This window comes from Neoarthrinium moseri, assembly GCF_022829205.1.
Source record: "Neoarthrinium moseri strain CBS 164.80 chromosome Unknown scaffold20_Wmoseri_CBS_16480, whole genome shotgun sequence".
Lineage (NCBI taxonomy): Eukaryota > Fungi > Ascomycota > Sordariomycetes > Amphisphaeriales > Apiosporaceae > Neoarthrinium > Neoarthrinium moseri.
This window is the reverse complement of record NW_026055134.1, coordinates 449,086-462,209: the sequence shown is the minus strand read 5'-3', so window position 1 is coordinate 462,209 and position 13,124 is coordinate 449,086. Positions and strand designations below refer to the sequence as shown.

Here is a 13,124-nt window from a genome sequence, read left to right as displayed (position 1 = left end):
AAGGGGAGGTGGACTAACAACAGCCGCCGGCGCTCTTGCTCTGGTCGCCCAGCCGGACCTGCCGGCCGGCCATGCCCGGGGCGGGGCCCTTGACGCCGCTGCGGCGGTCGTTGAGGTCGTACTTGCCGGCGTTGATGTTGTCGAAGATGCGCTCGGCGACCTTCATGAAGGCCAGCTCGACGCCGGCGCCGCTCTTGGCCGACGTCTCGACGTACTGCAGCACGCCGTTGTTGCGCGCCCACTCCTCGGCCTCGCGCACGCTGACCTCGCGCTTGCTGCCGCTCTTGCCGTCAGCACTGGTCGCCGCTGCTGCTGCTTCTCCGTCCTCCTCGCCGTCCGACGCCAGGTCCGCCTTGTTCCCCACCAGGATCACCACGATGTCCGGCTCGGCGATCTGCCGCAGGTCGTTCAGCCAGTCCGTGACGTGCGCGAACGTCGTCCGCCGCGAGATGTCGAACACGAGCAGGGCGCCGCTGGCGCCGCGGAAGTACGAGCGCGTCACCGACTTGTACGTCTCCTGGCCGGCCGTGTCCCACAGGGACAGCTTCATGTGCTTCTGGGCGGCATCGGCGGCGTCGGCGTTGTTGGCCCGCGGCGGGTCCGGGAGGCCGGCGGCGGCCGTCTTTTGCTGCTGCTGCTGCTGCTCCGGATTCGGATTCGACGGCGACGAGGCCGACTGCTGCAGGAGGAGGGTCTTGGAGTGCGGGGGCCCGACGGGCACGATGCGCGAGCCGAACTCGACGCCGATGGTCACGTCGTGCTGCGGGCTGAAGCGGCCCTCGCACAGCCGGATCGTCAGCGACGACTTGCCGCACCCCGAGTCGCCGATGCAGACGAGCTTGGCTATGTAGTCCCAGGGGGGCGACGAGGTCGAGGATGACGACATGACCTGGGCCCCGGGGGTTTCTGTTTGGTCGTCTTGGAGGAGTTTCGGGGGAGAGGCGGCCGGGGGGAAGGGAAGGCGGGGAAGAAAGGAGAAAGGGAGGGAGATTGGATTCCTCGTAGCTTTCCTTTCCGGCTCTCTAGGTGGTGGTTCGAGGTAGAGACACAAGAGATGGCGGATTGTTCGGTCACTAGTATCGTGGGTTTTCTACCGTAGCTGCTGCTGCCGTTGCTGTCCTGTAGTGGTGTATGATGTATGTAGTACGGGAGAGCAGCGATGATGGCTGCTGCACGTGAGACGGGTTGGACGACGGGGTGCCCAGGTGGTCAAGGATGTGCAGCAAGGAGCCAGGGGGCACTTGGCTTCTCCGACTCCACCGAGTTGCTGGAGTGTGGGAACGGGCGGCCCACTCAGCGAGGTAGGCCTTGGCAGGGAATAAAGGTGTGTATAAGCGGCCGGACGAGTCTTTGTTGCCGGTGCAAAGACGTCTTGTGTGTGGGCTATCGCTGGCAAGCCTTCTGGTCAGACTGGTCTTGACTGAGACGTGTCTCCAGCGGCGGCGGGCAGCTCTGTGAGAGAAAACGCGTTGCGTGATTGTAAGTTATCAATCAGGTAGTAGTGGGCAGCTGCTAGGATTGACCGCTAAGCTAGAGCAACTCAGAGTCGATGGTCGTGTTTTCTCTGGGGGCTGGCTGTCGTCACTTGACACGGGCTGGAGCGGGCACATGCTTGAATGTACGTCGTTGCCGTATCACTGTTCGTCTAGTCAAGTACTGATCAGACACAATCACCGTGATGTAACGGAGATGGGTGGGACGAAAGGAAAGCTAATTTCTGGGACCAAAGACACGCAGATAAACCATAGAGAGGGTTTGGTCGGGCCCATGGTTCTGTGTATATCTGTCATGCGATGAAACGCGGCCAAACTGGATTGTCTTTCTACGCGCTTCTCGTACTACTATGTACATACAAAAGCCAGTCAAAGGACATGCATGTATCGCTCTGGGCACCGTGGTAGCAGATAGGGCTCACAGAAGTGGATGGTCTATCTACTCACTGTATATCGTCAGATCACTGAATAACGGCCCTGTCAAAGAGGGAGACACAAGGGCAGGAGGACACAACACACGGTAGAGGGTAGAGGGTCCAACAAGTCACTCCCGTCTGCTGTCTGCAGCGAGTTGGACATCCAAAGTGTCGATCTGCAGCTGGTTGCTGATAAGACAGGCCGAGAGCGTCACGCCCGCTTCTGCAAGGGTCTAAACATCCATAGCATAGCATAGCATAGCTCAGCAAGCGGTCCCGCCGTTTCCGCGTCCGGCCAGGGCGTTGGCCATTGCATGACAGCACGGGCAAATGGGGTGCTCTGAGGTGCCTGAAATGGGGGAGGTGAGCCACTAAGAGAACCCGAGCTTGGTCCCCAGTTTCGTCGTCCAGGGCCCCGCTAACAAGTGGTCAGTGGTCAGTGGTCAGTGGTCGCTGGTCAGTGGTTGCCCATGCTGAGGTCACGGCTGATGCTTATCCCCCCAGGCCCCCAGGCCAGGCCCCATGCAGAGCCCATGACTGACTGACGACCGAGTGACTGACCGACTGCACTTGAGCAGGACGTGGGAGACGGCGACAACAAATCAGTCATCCGGCCCCCCGGTCAGGTTCCTTCCCAAGCTTTCGCCTCGTGCAAGTAGAACAACCTTGTTTTTATTGTTTCCTTTTCCCGAAACCGTCGCTCTCCTCGAGAGCCCGCCTCGTTTCATTCTTCCACCACAGTCGCACTGGAGGCCCGTAGCAGTAGCCACCGTCAACTTACAACCAGAACCGGACCTTGTCTCGTCTTGTCCGGCCCTCTTATCTCCCCCAACTTATCGGTCTATCGATCTGCAGCGACTTATCGCCCGTCCCCCATTCCCCATTCCCCCATATCGTCATATCTCCAGTAGAGGCCTCGGCCATCCGTACCACAGCCTGGATGCGACCCAACTCGTGACACACCCGCTGCCGCCTTGGACCAACTGCGCACGACGCTTCGCGCGCCGCTTCTGACTTGTCCTTCCTTTCTCTCTCCTCATCGCACCTCGCCATCTCGCTCTGCAGGAGTCGACCTCCTCTTGCCGTAGAAATACCATGTTCTCCGAGTGTAAGTGCTCACATGACCTCACCAACCCGCCCAGCGCCGCCGCGTCCGCCTTTCAGGCAACAAAGCGACCTTGGAAATCGTGGCTAACCGACGCACAAAAGATGCCTCCAGGTTCCTCGCCCAGTCCCAGTCCCGCCTGTCCAACTTCGGCCAACCCGACGGTGAATCTGCGAGCAGGCAGCCGGCCGACCCGACCTCCCGCTTCTCCCGGCAGCCTGGACGGTCTACATACCAGAGCAGGCTAGGAAACCCATACCAGCCCTCGAGCTCGCGTTTCGGCTTTGCCTCCCGGTACAACACTGCTCAGGACACGGCACCGCTCTTCCACAGCGCCCTCAACGAGTTCCAGGACGAGGATGAGGATGATGCGCGGGAGGCCACCGACTTCAGAGCTCTGCAACGGTCGCGGCGCGTCTTCATCTCCAGCCGCATGGACGAGAGCTCTGCGTCCGAGAACGACCACAGCCATGCCTCGCTAGGCGAGAGCGGCGAACAGGACAGCAGAGTGTACGAGGACAGGGGGCGGCGGCCCATGGGCATCAAGAGCAGCTGGAACGGCGAGTCCAGCTTCAAGGACCGGACGACCAGACAGAAGCGTCAGGAGGAGGTTAAGGAATCAGGGAACCCCAAGACTTCGCGCCACAACTCGGACAGCAGCGACGGAAAGATGGTAGATATCGGTCTGGAATCAGCCGTGCTGGACAACGACGTGCCGGAGGACTTGCTACAGGAGACACCCACAGATCTGGACCCGCCTGCGTTTCAACAGTTCAGACATCCCAAGGCAGGCCCTGATTCTCGCCTGATGCGCGACGTTATCCCCGAGGAAGACGAGCCGCTCGACGACCCCGTGGCGGACGTGCCGTCGGTCGGGGCACCGAGCGAGATGTTCGAGAATGATCAGTTCTTTGCCTGGATATACCTGATCGCCATGGCGTCCCTGTTTGCAACTTTTGTCCTGGTATGGCTGCATACGTCAACGCCGAGCAGCAAGACCCCGCTCGGCGATACTATATACACTACGCTGCATAGTTCATTCTATCTCCTCGCGGTGGATACGGTGGTGGCCGTCGTCGTAGCTCTGGTCTGGATGGCGCTGCTTCGGTCGTTTGTTCGACCGTTTGTTATTCTCATCGTCGCTGGGAGCCCCATCGTCCTCTTCGCATTCTCGTTATACCCTTTCATCGCAAGCTTTCAGGGCAGCTCGTCGAGGCTGGCGCTGCAAGACACCGTTATGAGATGGCTCTCCCTTATTCCTGCAGCAGCCGCGATCGGCATGGTCTGGCTAATTAATAGGTCCCGATATCAGCTGCACAAGGCCATCGAGCTCCTTGAGTTTGCGAGCAGGATTCTGGCAGCCAACCCGGCCCTCGTCGCGCTTGGTTTCGGCTCTCTGGTTTTCGTCGTCGGTTGGACTTGGGTATGGCTGGGCATGTTTACACGCGTCTTTCTGAGCGGATACTTCTCCAAGTCGATTGCGGCCTTTGTCATTGGCGCTGCAACTTGGTGGATAGGCGCCTACTTCTTCCTCGTGTATCTCTGGACCTTGTCCGTGGGCAGCGGAGTTGTGAGAGCGACGACAGCTGGCACAGTTTCGAATTGGTACTTCCACCGCAACCGGCAGCCACCGTCCCCTTCGAATGCTGTTGTGTCCGAGGCCCTGCAGCATGCTACCAATTCGACGTTCGGCACCATCTGTGCAGCCACGCTCCTTCAGCTTGCTGTTCGCCTGCCGCTGCTCATCCTGCCCGCAAGGCTTGCTCGGGTCGTCAACCTGGCTGCCTTCTCCCTGATTCCAGCCCCCATCGCCATACTCACGAACCCACTCGTCCTGACATACGCCGCTATCCACTCACTGCCCTTGATGGAATCGGCCTCCCGCTTGACGAGGATGTCGTTCCTGAACTTGGACTCGACCACCACCACGCTGATGCCCGGTGCGTTGAACCGACGGCACCCGAACTCTAATGGGCTCGTCCCGTACGGACTCGCCAAGCTACTGTTGAATGCAACAAAGATGGTCATGGCCGCGGCCCTCGGTTTCGCCGGCTGGGTCATGACCGCCCGCCAACTGGAAGGCCAGCGACCAGATGGCGTCGGCTTCCGCGGAAGCGCATACGCGTACGTCGTGGGTATCGTGGCGGGTGCCATCGGTTTCAGCATCCTGGGCTCCCTCGAGAGCATTCTGGTGGGCATCCTCGACGCCGTCGTCGTCTGCTACGGCAGCGAACGCAAGCTGGGTAGTGGCCGGCTTGGGTACTGCATGGAGGCGGCCTACCTGCTCGGCGACAACGACGAGGAGCGCAATGACGTGTAAGGTAGGGTTTGTTTGGCAGTCGGCCTCGTCGCTTACGTATTAGGTGTTTTGGACCACCTCAGGGATTGAGGGCTTGAATGCATACAGCATCTGGAATGGATCGGTTTAGATTGGTGTTTGGAGAAACGGGGCGCTTTTGTCGGCTCACATCGCAGCAGATTATATGTCTCTGTGGGTGGGCCCTTGATTTTGGTACAATAGGATCCCTCGAACATATGGCAACTTGTCTACAGGGTACGACTAGAGTGTGATATTAGGTTACAATCGTGTCATACGACCCATGTTTTCGATGTTGTGATGTCCACCCGAGATAACTAGAAGTGCTTGTCCAGCTTCTGACTTGGCATGGTCATGATCCCTTTGATTTTCAAACGAGATGTACTGCATAATCTAGCCTACCACTCACTCACTGTCTAGCCTTGTGATCATGTGTAGCATCGTATCGAGTGGATCGTCAGGGTGATATTGGCAAACAAAAGTGTAGCAGCGTCCCCTGGGACCATGTCACAAATTTTGGCGAAATAGCTCGATGCATTCCCAGAAAGAACGGATGCCCGCGTCAGTTCGCAAAGGTAGATTGTCAGTCTACATGTCATGCTTTTCTTCCCCCCTATAGCTGCTGCTTCATCGTAATTACAACTGTAGAAATTTTGTAGCAAACATTCTGTTTGAGAAAAGACAGGAACGTACGCTCAAGATACGGCATTTCAAGGTAATCGACTGTGGTGAGAAAAATTTGCTACTGAACGAAGACAATATTGTGCTTCGTAGCCTCGTAACTTCATACATTTCATCCTTAACATGTATCATCTAACATGCAAGGTCTTCCTTCAATCCGATCCCCCGTGTCGTTGCACGGGAGTCATGTCATGTGTGACAATGCTCGGTGGGTCCCTTTTATATTCCTAGCTTTGCCCTTCCCCCCCTTTTTTCTCTCTTTTGGTTCAATCCACACTCCCGCCTTGTTGAGGAGGGGGAGGAACGCCCATGACATCTTACAAGTTCCCCCTCTCGGCCTGCTCGCGCTCGATGGCCTCGAACAGGCTCTTGAAGTTGCCGGCGCCGAAGCCCTCGAAGGCGTTGCGCTGGATGATCTCGATGAAGACGGTGGGGCGGTCCATGAGGGGCTTGGTGAAGAGCTGCAGCAGGTAGCCCTGCTCGTCGTAGTCGATGAGGATGTTGAGGCGCTGGATGGCGTCGAGGTCCTCCTTGAGCTCCCAGTTGCGCTTCTCGGTGGCCAGGCGCCGCCGCATCGTGTCGTAGTAGGTCTCGGGCACGTTGATGAACTCGACGCCGCGCGCGCGCAGCGCCGCCACGCTGTGCAGGATGTCGTCCGTCAGCAGCGCGATGTGCTGCACGCCCGCGCCCGCGTTGAAGACGACGTACTCCTCGATCTGCGACTTCTTCTTGCCCGGCGCCGGCTCGTTGATCGGCATCTTGACCCGGTTGTTGCCCGAGGCCATGACGATGCTGCTGAGGGCGCTGAACTCGGTGCTGATCTCGTTGTCGTCGACGCTCCAGAACCGGTGGAACGACAGGCACCGCTCGTAGAAGTCGCACGCCTGCACCATCTCGTTCCAGTCCTGGTTGCCGACGCAGTGGTCGATGCGCGAGAGCCGCGTGGGCGGCGCCACCACCGAGGATGGCGTGGGCGTGGCGGCGCGGAAGCCCGGCAGGAACGGGCCGGTATACGAAGTACGGGAGATGAGGGTGTGCGTCGTGTCGCCGTATGTGCAGATGACGGCCGTCTTGACGGAGCCGTGTTGCTTGTCATGGGTCACCGTGGGCTCCTGGACCGAATGGGCACCGCCAGAGACTGCCCTGTTGTAGACGGCGTCTACATCGTCCACCTCGAACGAAACGTCCTTCACAGCATCGCCATGTCTCTCTAGATGGGCGTGTACTTCCTTCAGAAGACTGAGCTCCTCCTGGGAGATGGGCTCGTCCTTGGGAAGATGTGCACACGAGCGGATGGGGGATGTGAAGACGAAGCGGACATCGCCGTTCTCGACGACGTACGAGGTGAAGTACCGGCTGCCGGTCTCTAGGCCTCTGTAGGCAATGGTCTTGAAGCCGAAGAGTGTGTTATAGTAAGATGCCGCCTGCTTGGCATTTCCCACCCACCAGGTAACGTGATCGTAGCCCTGGAAATTCGGTACACCCGCTTGCACGGCGAACTCGTCAACCTGACTGCGTGCATCTGCTTCGACAGGGTGGCGAAATGCCGTATCTGAGGGAGGTGAGCTGGAAAGAACTCCGGGAGCCATGGCGTCCGAGACAGATGTGACAACTCAGGAGAGGGATGGTGTGGTTGTAGATGTAGCCGAGTCAAGGAACAAGTAGCACTCTCTGGATGACCTTGGATTCAAATTGACGGTTTCTGATTAGTATATTCAGATCTACAGCGAAGACTTGATTGAAGATGAAAGATATACAGGAGATTTGAAGAAGCTGCCATGATTAAAGGGAGCTAGCTACCTCATCGACGGGATGCCTCATCATGTAAGCGGGCGGCCAGACGCGGCGCCCTAATTCCGTGCCTTTGTCCCGCGAGAGGCATTGAGACGCTGCAGGGCAGGCATGTCAAACTCAGGCGGTCCTGCCAACATCCCTGAGGCAAGTCTCCTGACAAACAATGGTTGATGACGATATGCCTTGTCGTTGGAGGTGCGGAAGCACTAGGCTGCGGCAACTAACGCCCCAGGCCCGCGGCTAAGGGCGGCCATTCGCGGGGCTCAGCGTGCGGAAGTCGTCCGGCCCTCCATCAGCCTCAGGACGGTTGAGCCGCCCGCAGCCAAAGCTGCACAGTCATCCGCATAAAGAAGGTCACAGGCGCGAAATGGGGGAGTTCCGTTGCGTGCAGCTTATCAATGTTGAATGCTGCGTACTGCCTCTGTAATCCGGGAAAGCATTTGCATCGAGCCGAGACTAATCGAGCACCACGGCAGTCAGCACCGACTGCAGATCCAATAGATCTAATCATATTCCAACTCTCATATTCTCCCTCAAACCGCCTGCCGCTCAAAAAGGGTTGCTACCTTAACAATCATCTTCTCAAGCTTTACCATGGAGGCCTTGCTAAGCCGACGCGACGAACATGTCCTGGACAAGATCAAGGACCCCGAGTCAAACCCTATGACGGCCGTCCTGGTCGACGCCTCTCTTCCCAAGGACCCTGCCATCACGGACATGGCAGTGTATGAACGTGTGTCGAAGAGGGAAAAGGAAATCATCTTGTCCATGCAGCAGCTTGAGATGCAGCTAGCCGGTGTGAAGGCGGCGCAGACGACACCAGATGCAGTGCAAGGCTACAAGACTTGCATTTCCCGTCTCGGCGATCTGATATCAGACTTCCCACAATACGCCAGTGCTCGCAACAACCGAGCCCAGGCACTCAGGAGACTGTATGGCAATGCGATCTTGGTGGAGACCGCAGACCCGCAAGCTCTTGTAAGGGATGCCAGCGCAGCTGAGAAGTCGGAGGCTGCCATGACCGTCATGGCGGATCTAGACAAGGCCATCTCCCTGTTGACGCCTCGAAGCCTCTTCGGGTCCATCTCGCCGGTAGCTGGAAAGACTCTCTCCCTGGCGCATACACAGCGAGCGGCACTGTATCACATGACGGCCAAGTGCTTCGCCGCCGGTCGGCTGGATCTAGGAGACAGGCAGGAGCGAGGGTGGGACAAGATAGATTTTGAAGCAGCAGCATCGCGAGACTTTGCGCTGGGTGGTCGGTACGGTAATGAGATAGCGAAGGGCCTGGCTGTTGCCACGAATCCCACCGCGAAGCTATGTGGCCAGATAGTCCGTGAGGCCATGAAGAAAGAGTACGGCCCCGCGTTCGAGGGAGTGTGAGGGCTTTGTGAGCGTTGGCAGGACCCGGTGCATTCCTGTCGGCTGGATGCCAATGATGCTGGGCGGCATCCTAGTCGAGCGCGGCCTACGCGGTTCATGTAGACAAGCTCGTGTACGGGCCGGTCTCGATCGCCTATGATAATGAATATGAATGCCGTCTACTCGTCCGCTGTGTGACCCTTCTCCGTGATTGGACGTGGTGGCCAGGTGGGAAGTACGGTGCAGCTTGCTTAAGCAGCCTTCTTGGTGCTCAAACCGAGTCGCCTATGCGCGGAGTGTGAGCTTCTAGACACGAGGCGAGACTGGGGCGCCGCTGAGAGACAGCAGGAGGAGAAGAGCCTTACCTCTTTGCGGACTCGATCGTCTGCTGTGTTGTCTGTCCCTTTGCCTTTTCTTCGCGGTTGATCCTCGTGGTGGCTGCACCGAGGCCAATGACGAGGGCGAAGATGGGGTCGGCGACGCGTGAGATGATGTACGTGGGAGGAGCCATTGTTGGTGGTGTTGATGCTTGTCACAAGGTCTTGTGTGTGCGTGTGTTCTTGGTTGTACTTGCAGTGCTTAGGAAATCCCTAGGTACGCAGTAGGCGGGTAGCGATCTGATGCAGCAGCGAGTGACTTCCAGGTTGTCCGTGAAATAGAGACGGTGCGGTGCAGCTTCAGCTCCAGCAGCTTTCGGCTCGTTCTGCTGTTCAATTCGCGCTAACCGCGAACCTACCTGCTAAGCCCGGCCGGGCATGGTCGACATTGGACAAAGACGCATGGGCCATGCCGCTTTTCCACTGCTTCCAGTCGAGCCCAGCCCCGGCCGGTGATAGGTCGATGGGCATGGGCTTTTCCCCACTCTTTTCGGGTCTTCCTCGCTTAGGTTCTTTGCCCACACAATTGCAAAATTCCACTCTAGGCGAACTTTTTTGAGCGAAGGCATTGAGACGTCCATCGTATCCCGAATCCCCTTACGCCCAACGCCCAGCCAGCAACACCCATCAACTTCAGTTTGACCCCCGCCCAACGACGTCAAAATGAAGTTCCTCAAGGTCGGCCGAGTCGCCATCATCACCCGCGGCAGATACGCCGGCAAGAAGGTAAGTCTTTTTCAAGCAGACACCGTTTGGGGAGCGTTCCTATCGAGGGAGGCGGGGGAGGACAGAGGAGAGAAGAGAGCATGCCAGCGCACGAGACGAGCCCCGAAGAAGAAAAAGGATGGAGATCAAGAACACCTCGAACCCGATCGCCATGAGCCACCACCTCACGGTCATTATTATGCCTGCTCCAAGGAACCCTCGAACGAGAAGAGATTGGAGGGGAAAAAATTCGTGTGAACAGGCGCGCTGACCGTGTTTGTCTCCTCCCAGGTTGTCATCATCCAGCCCGTCGACTCCGGCAACAAGGCGCACCCCTACGGCCACGCCATCGTCGCCGGCATTGAGCGATACCCCGCCCAGATCACCCGCCGTATGTCCAAGGCGAGACAGGAGAAGCGCTCCAAGATCAAGCCTTTCATCAAGGTCGTCAACTACAACCACTTGATGCCCACCCGTTACACTCTCGAGCTCGACGGCCTGAAGGGCGCCGTCTCCAACGACACTTTCAAGGAGGTCAGCCAACGGGAGGATGCTAAGAAGAACGTCAAGAAGGCATTGGAGGAGCGCTACACCAGCGGCAAGAACCGCTGGTTCTTCACCCCTCTCAGTACGTGCCCGCTTGATACCTACCCCCTCGCCTACCACACGCCGTGCTAACATTCAACCTCCCCTCACAGAGTTCTAAACGGTTTTTCTCATTGCGCGTTCTCATGTCGTTGGGTTCATTCAGGGGTTAAAGGACACTGGGATGTAAAACTGCATCATACATCATGGCATTAGGAGCCCAAAGGGATTTGCTCTGAATTGACAAATGACAAATGACACGACCATACCCGACGTCTTGCGAACCGTGACGCCCAGAGTGACCACCCGACGAATCCTCGACCAGCGAGGGAATCTCATAAGCTGAGCTCCTCTCGTGCGGGACTCTCCCCTTGTGCTGTCAATGTGAAATTGAGGATGGGTGCTCCGTGAGCCTGAGTGTACGCCGTCTAGCTGCAGATGAGCCAAGGCACTTGGTCAGGTGCAGTTTGGCACCATTCGCAGATTATGACAGACTAGAAAATCGATATGCGCTCTTGCAAGGGTTTCCGCTTGAGGTATCACCAAGGAGTATGTTTTGTAACCGCAAGGCTACGCGTCCAACGTGAATTTGATCCTCGGTCGACATTTGAAGACAAGGCTACTCCGCCTGTCTTTGTCCGCGCTCATTTACAATAGCCAAACCCCATGATATCGGACACCGCGTGTGGGCGAGCATACTGAGCCTGGAACGACCACAGGCCGAGAGGGCTTAGTAAAAGCTAGCTATTATGATGCAAGCACCCCTCCGCTGAAGACTTGAATTCTAGACATACACATGGCGTTCATTCGATATGGTCCCTAGCCTGCTATTGGCTCTTGGAAGTCAAGAGATTACTCAATTCAAGTTAGTCAACATCACGCAGTCTATGCTTGACCAGTGTCTTCGACTTGAGCAGTAGCGAGCAGAAGGTAATATAGTACTTGCAATTTTCGCTCAGGACATGAAAGTCCTTCGAAAAGAGCGTTTCTCTCCGGACGAAGCTACGTATGAAGCATATGGTCACAGTGCTTTGCTCGTAGTGGTTGGTCCATAATGAGTTGAGAGAGCACTGCTCTGATCTTGGGTGAACCAACACTTCGTGGTCCTCGTGAAAGGTCGTCAACTTGACCATGCTGAAGGCCCTTCATAAGCCAAACAAGGGCAATTCTTTGGATTCACGCGGCCCATATTGAATTACCACAGAGGCATACGGGCATATAAGCACAAGCACTAGTGCTCTGACGTGGCCTGGTGTATTGTTGTCTGACCCAACCGCCAGCATGACCACAGCAGCAATACGAGGTGTCAGCTTGGTGGCAATGCACCCAAACGCCATGCTTGCCAGAGCGCACCACCCGCTGAAGCTCAAGCACACGTTGCCTCGTCAGTGAACGTTTGAGTCGACGAGCTCCCTCCTCCAACCTCAACTGCATTCCGGGTGTCCGAATCAGCCCTACATTTTAACCATTCGATGTTTCAGCTAGTATTAAGACGCTGTGGCCAAACAAGCCGGCACGTGGGCAGGAGATGAACGGTTTGAAAAGAAACGAAGGAGCGTCAAAATCACACCATCTCGTCGTTCCATGTACAGGGTACAAATGCCGTTTCCTGAGCTTGCCTCCCCAGACAGAAACAAGCAGCAAGGGCGTCAGGGCTGGGTGGTGTTAGGCTTGCTATGCTTGTCATGTATCGAGTATACAGACTTACGAATAAACATGCATCTGGGCCCAATGAAACGTCGGGAGAGTCTTCCCTCCACTTCGCCTTGGTGCCCCGAAATGGTATGAGGTAGACCACGGTAATCAAAGATACAATGTCCAAAAGAAAGAAGGACATTAACTAGAAAGCCGGAGAATCTACATGTGTCGTCGCAGGGAGGAAAACGTGGTGAGATCGCCAGCAGAAAGATTGCGCGTCCCGAGTATATTGCGCAGCCCTGCGGGTTGCATTCGCCGAGCCTGGCCGAGTGACCTAACTACACACTCCGTCGTGGGACCCGGCCTGCCACTTGCGGAGACCGTCCGACTCTATACTCCGGGTACGCGTACACCTGCAAGGAACGGGGGTTTGCAAGGGGGGGCGTGATTGTATACTCGACATTGGTGGGAAAATGAAATCGAGACTTAAGCAAACAAAACAAACCAAGTCTGTTCGGCGCTTCATCTTCCAAAATGCTATTACCACGACGCGGGCAGTACCCGTCAATGGGAAGCGTCAGGCTCGCCTACCCGGTGGGACGGATAAGACGCAAAGGCGATACGGCAATGTCTCAGGGCCGGCGCCCACTC

At 57.0% G+C, this 13,124-nt stretch overlaps 5 protein-coding genes across 5 annotated transcripts; 3 read left to right on the top strand and 2 right to left on the bottom strand.

Moving 5' to 3' along the window:
• Positions 1-13: 13 nt before the first annotated feature.
• On the bottom strand, positions 14-886 carry JN550_006130 (uncharacterized protein; the record flags this gene model as incomplete). The annotated part of the gene is made up of 1 exon (XM_049317835.1): positions 14-886. One exon carries the CDS (start codon positions 884-886, stop codon positions 14-16), a length of 873 nt encoding a protein of 290 aa, XP_049172016.1.
• Positions 887-3,004: 2,118 nt separating this feature from the next.
• Positions 3,005-5,334, top strand: JN550_006129 (uncharacterized protein; the record flags this gene model as incomplete). The annotated part of the gene is made up of 2 exons (XM_049317834.1): positions 3,005-3,017; positions 3,119-5,334. The coding sequence occupies 2 exons, from the start codon at positions 3,005-3,007 to the stop codon at positions 5,332-5,334; spliced, it is 2,229 nt and encodes a 742-aa protein (XP_049172015.1).
• Positions 5,335-6,329: 995 nt separating this feature from the next.
• On the bottom strand, positions 6,330-7,601 carry JN550_006128 (uncharacterized protein; the record flags this gene model as incomplete). The annotated part of the gene is made up of 1 exon (XM_049317832.1): positions 6,330-7,601. One exon carries the CDS (start codon positions 7,599-7,601, stop codon positions 6,330-6,332), a length of 1,272 nt encoding a protein of 423 aa, XP_049172014.1.
• Positions 7,602-8,400: 799 nt separating this feature from the next.
• JN550_006127 (uncharacterized protein) lies at positions 8,401-9,189 on the top strand (the record flags this gene model as incomplete). The annotated part of the gene is made up of 1 exon (XM_049317831.1): positions 8,401-9,189. One exon carries the CDS (start codon positions 8,401-8,403, stop codon positions 9,187-9,189), a length of 789 nt encoding a protein of 262 aa, XP_049172013.1.
• Positions 9,190-10,208: 1,019 nt separating this feature from the next.
• JN550_006126 (uncharacterized protein) lies at positions 10,209-10,956 on the top strand (the record flags this gene model as incomplete). Its single annotated transcript, XM_049317830.1, has 4 exons — positions 10,209-10,271; positions 10,359-10,440; positions 10,513-10,878; positions 10,949-10,956. The coding sequence occupies 4 exons, from the start codon at positions 10,209-10,211 to the stop codon at positions 10,954-10,956; spliced, it is 519 nt and encodes a 172-aa protein (XP_049172012.1).
• Positions 10,957-13,124: the final 2,168 nt, after the last annotated feature.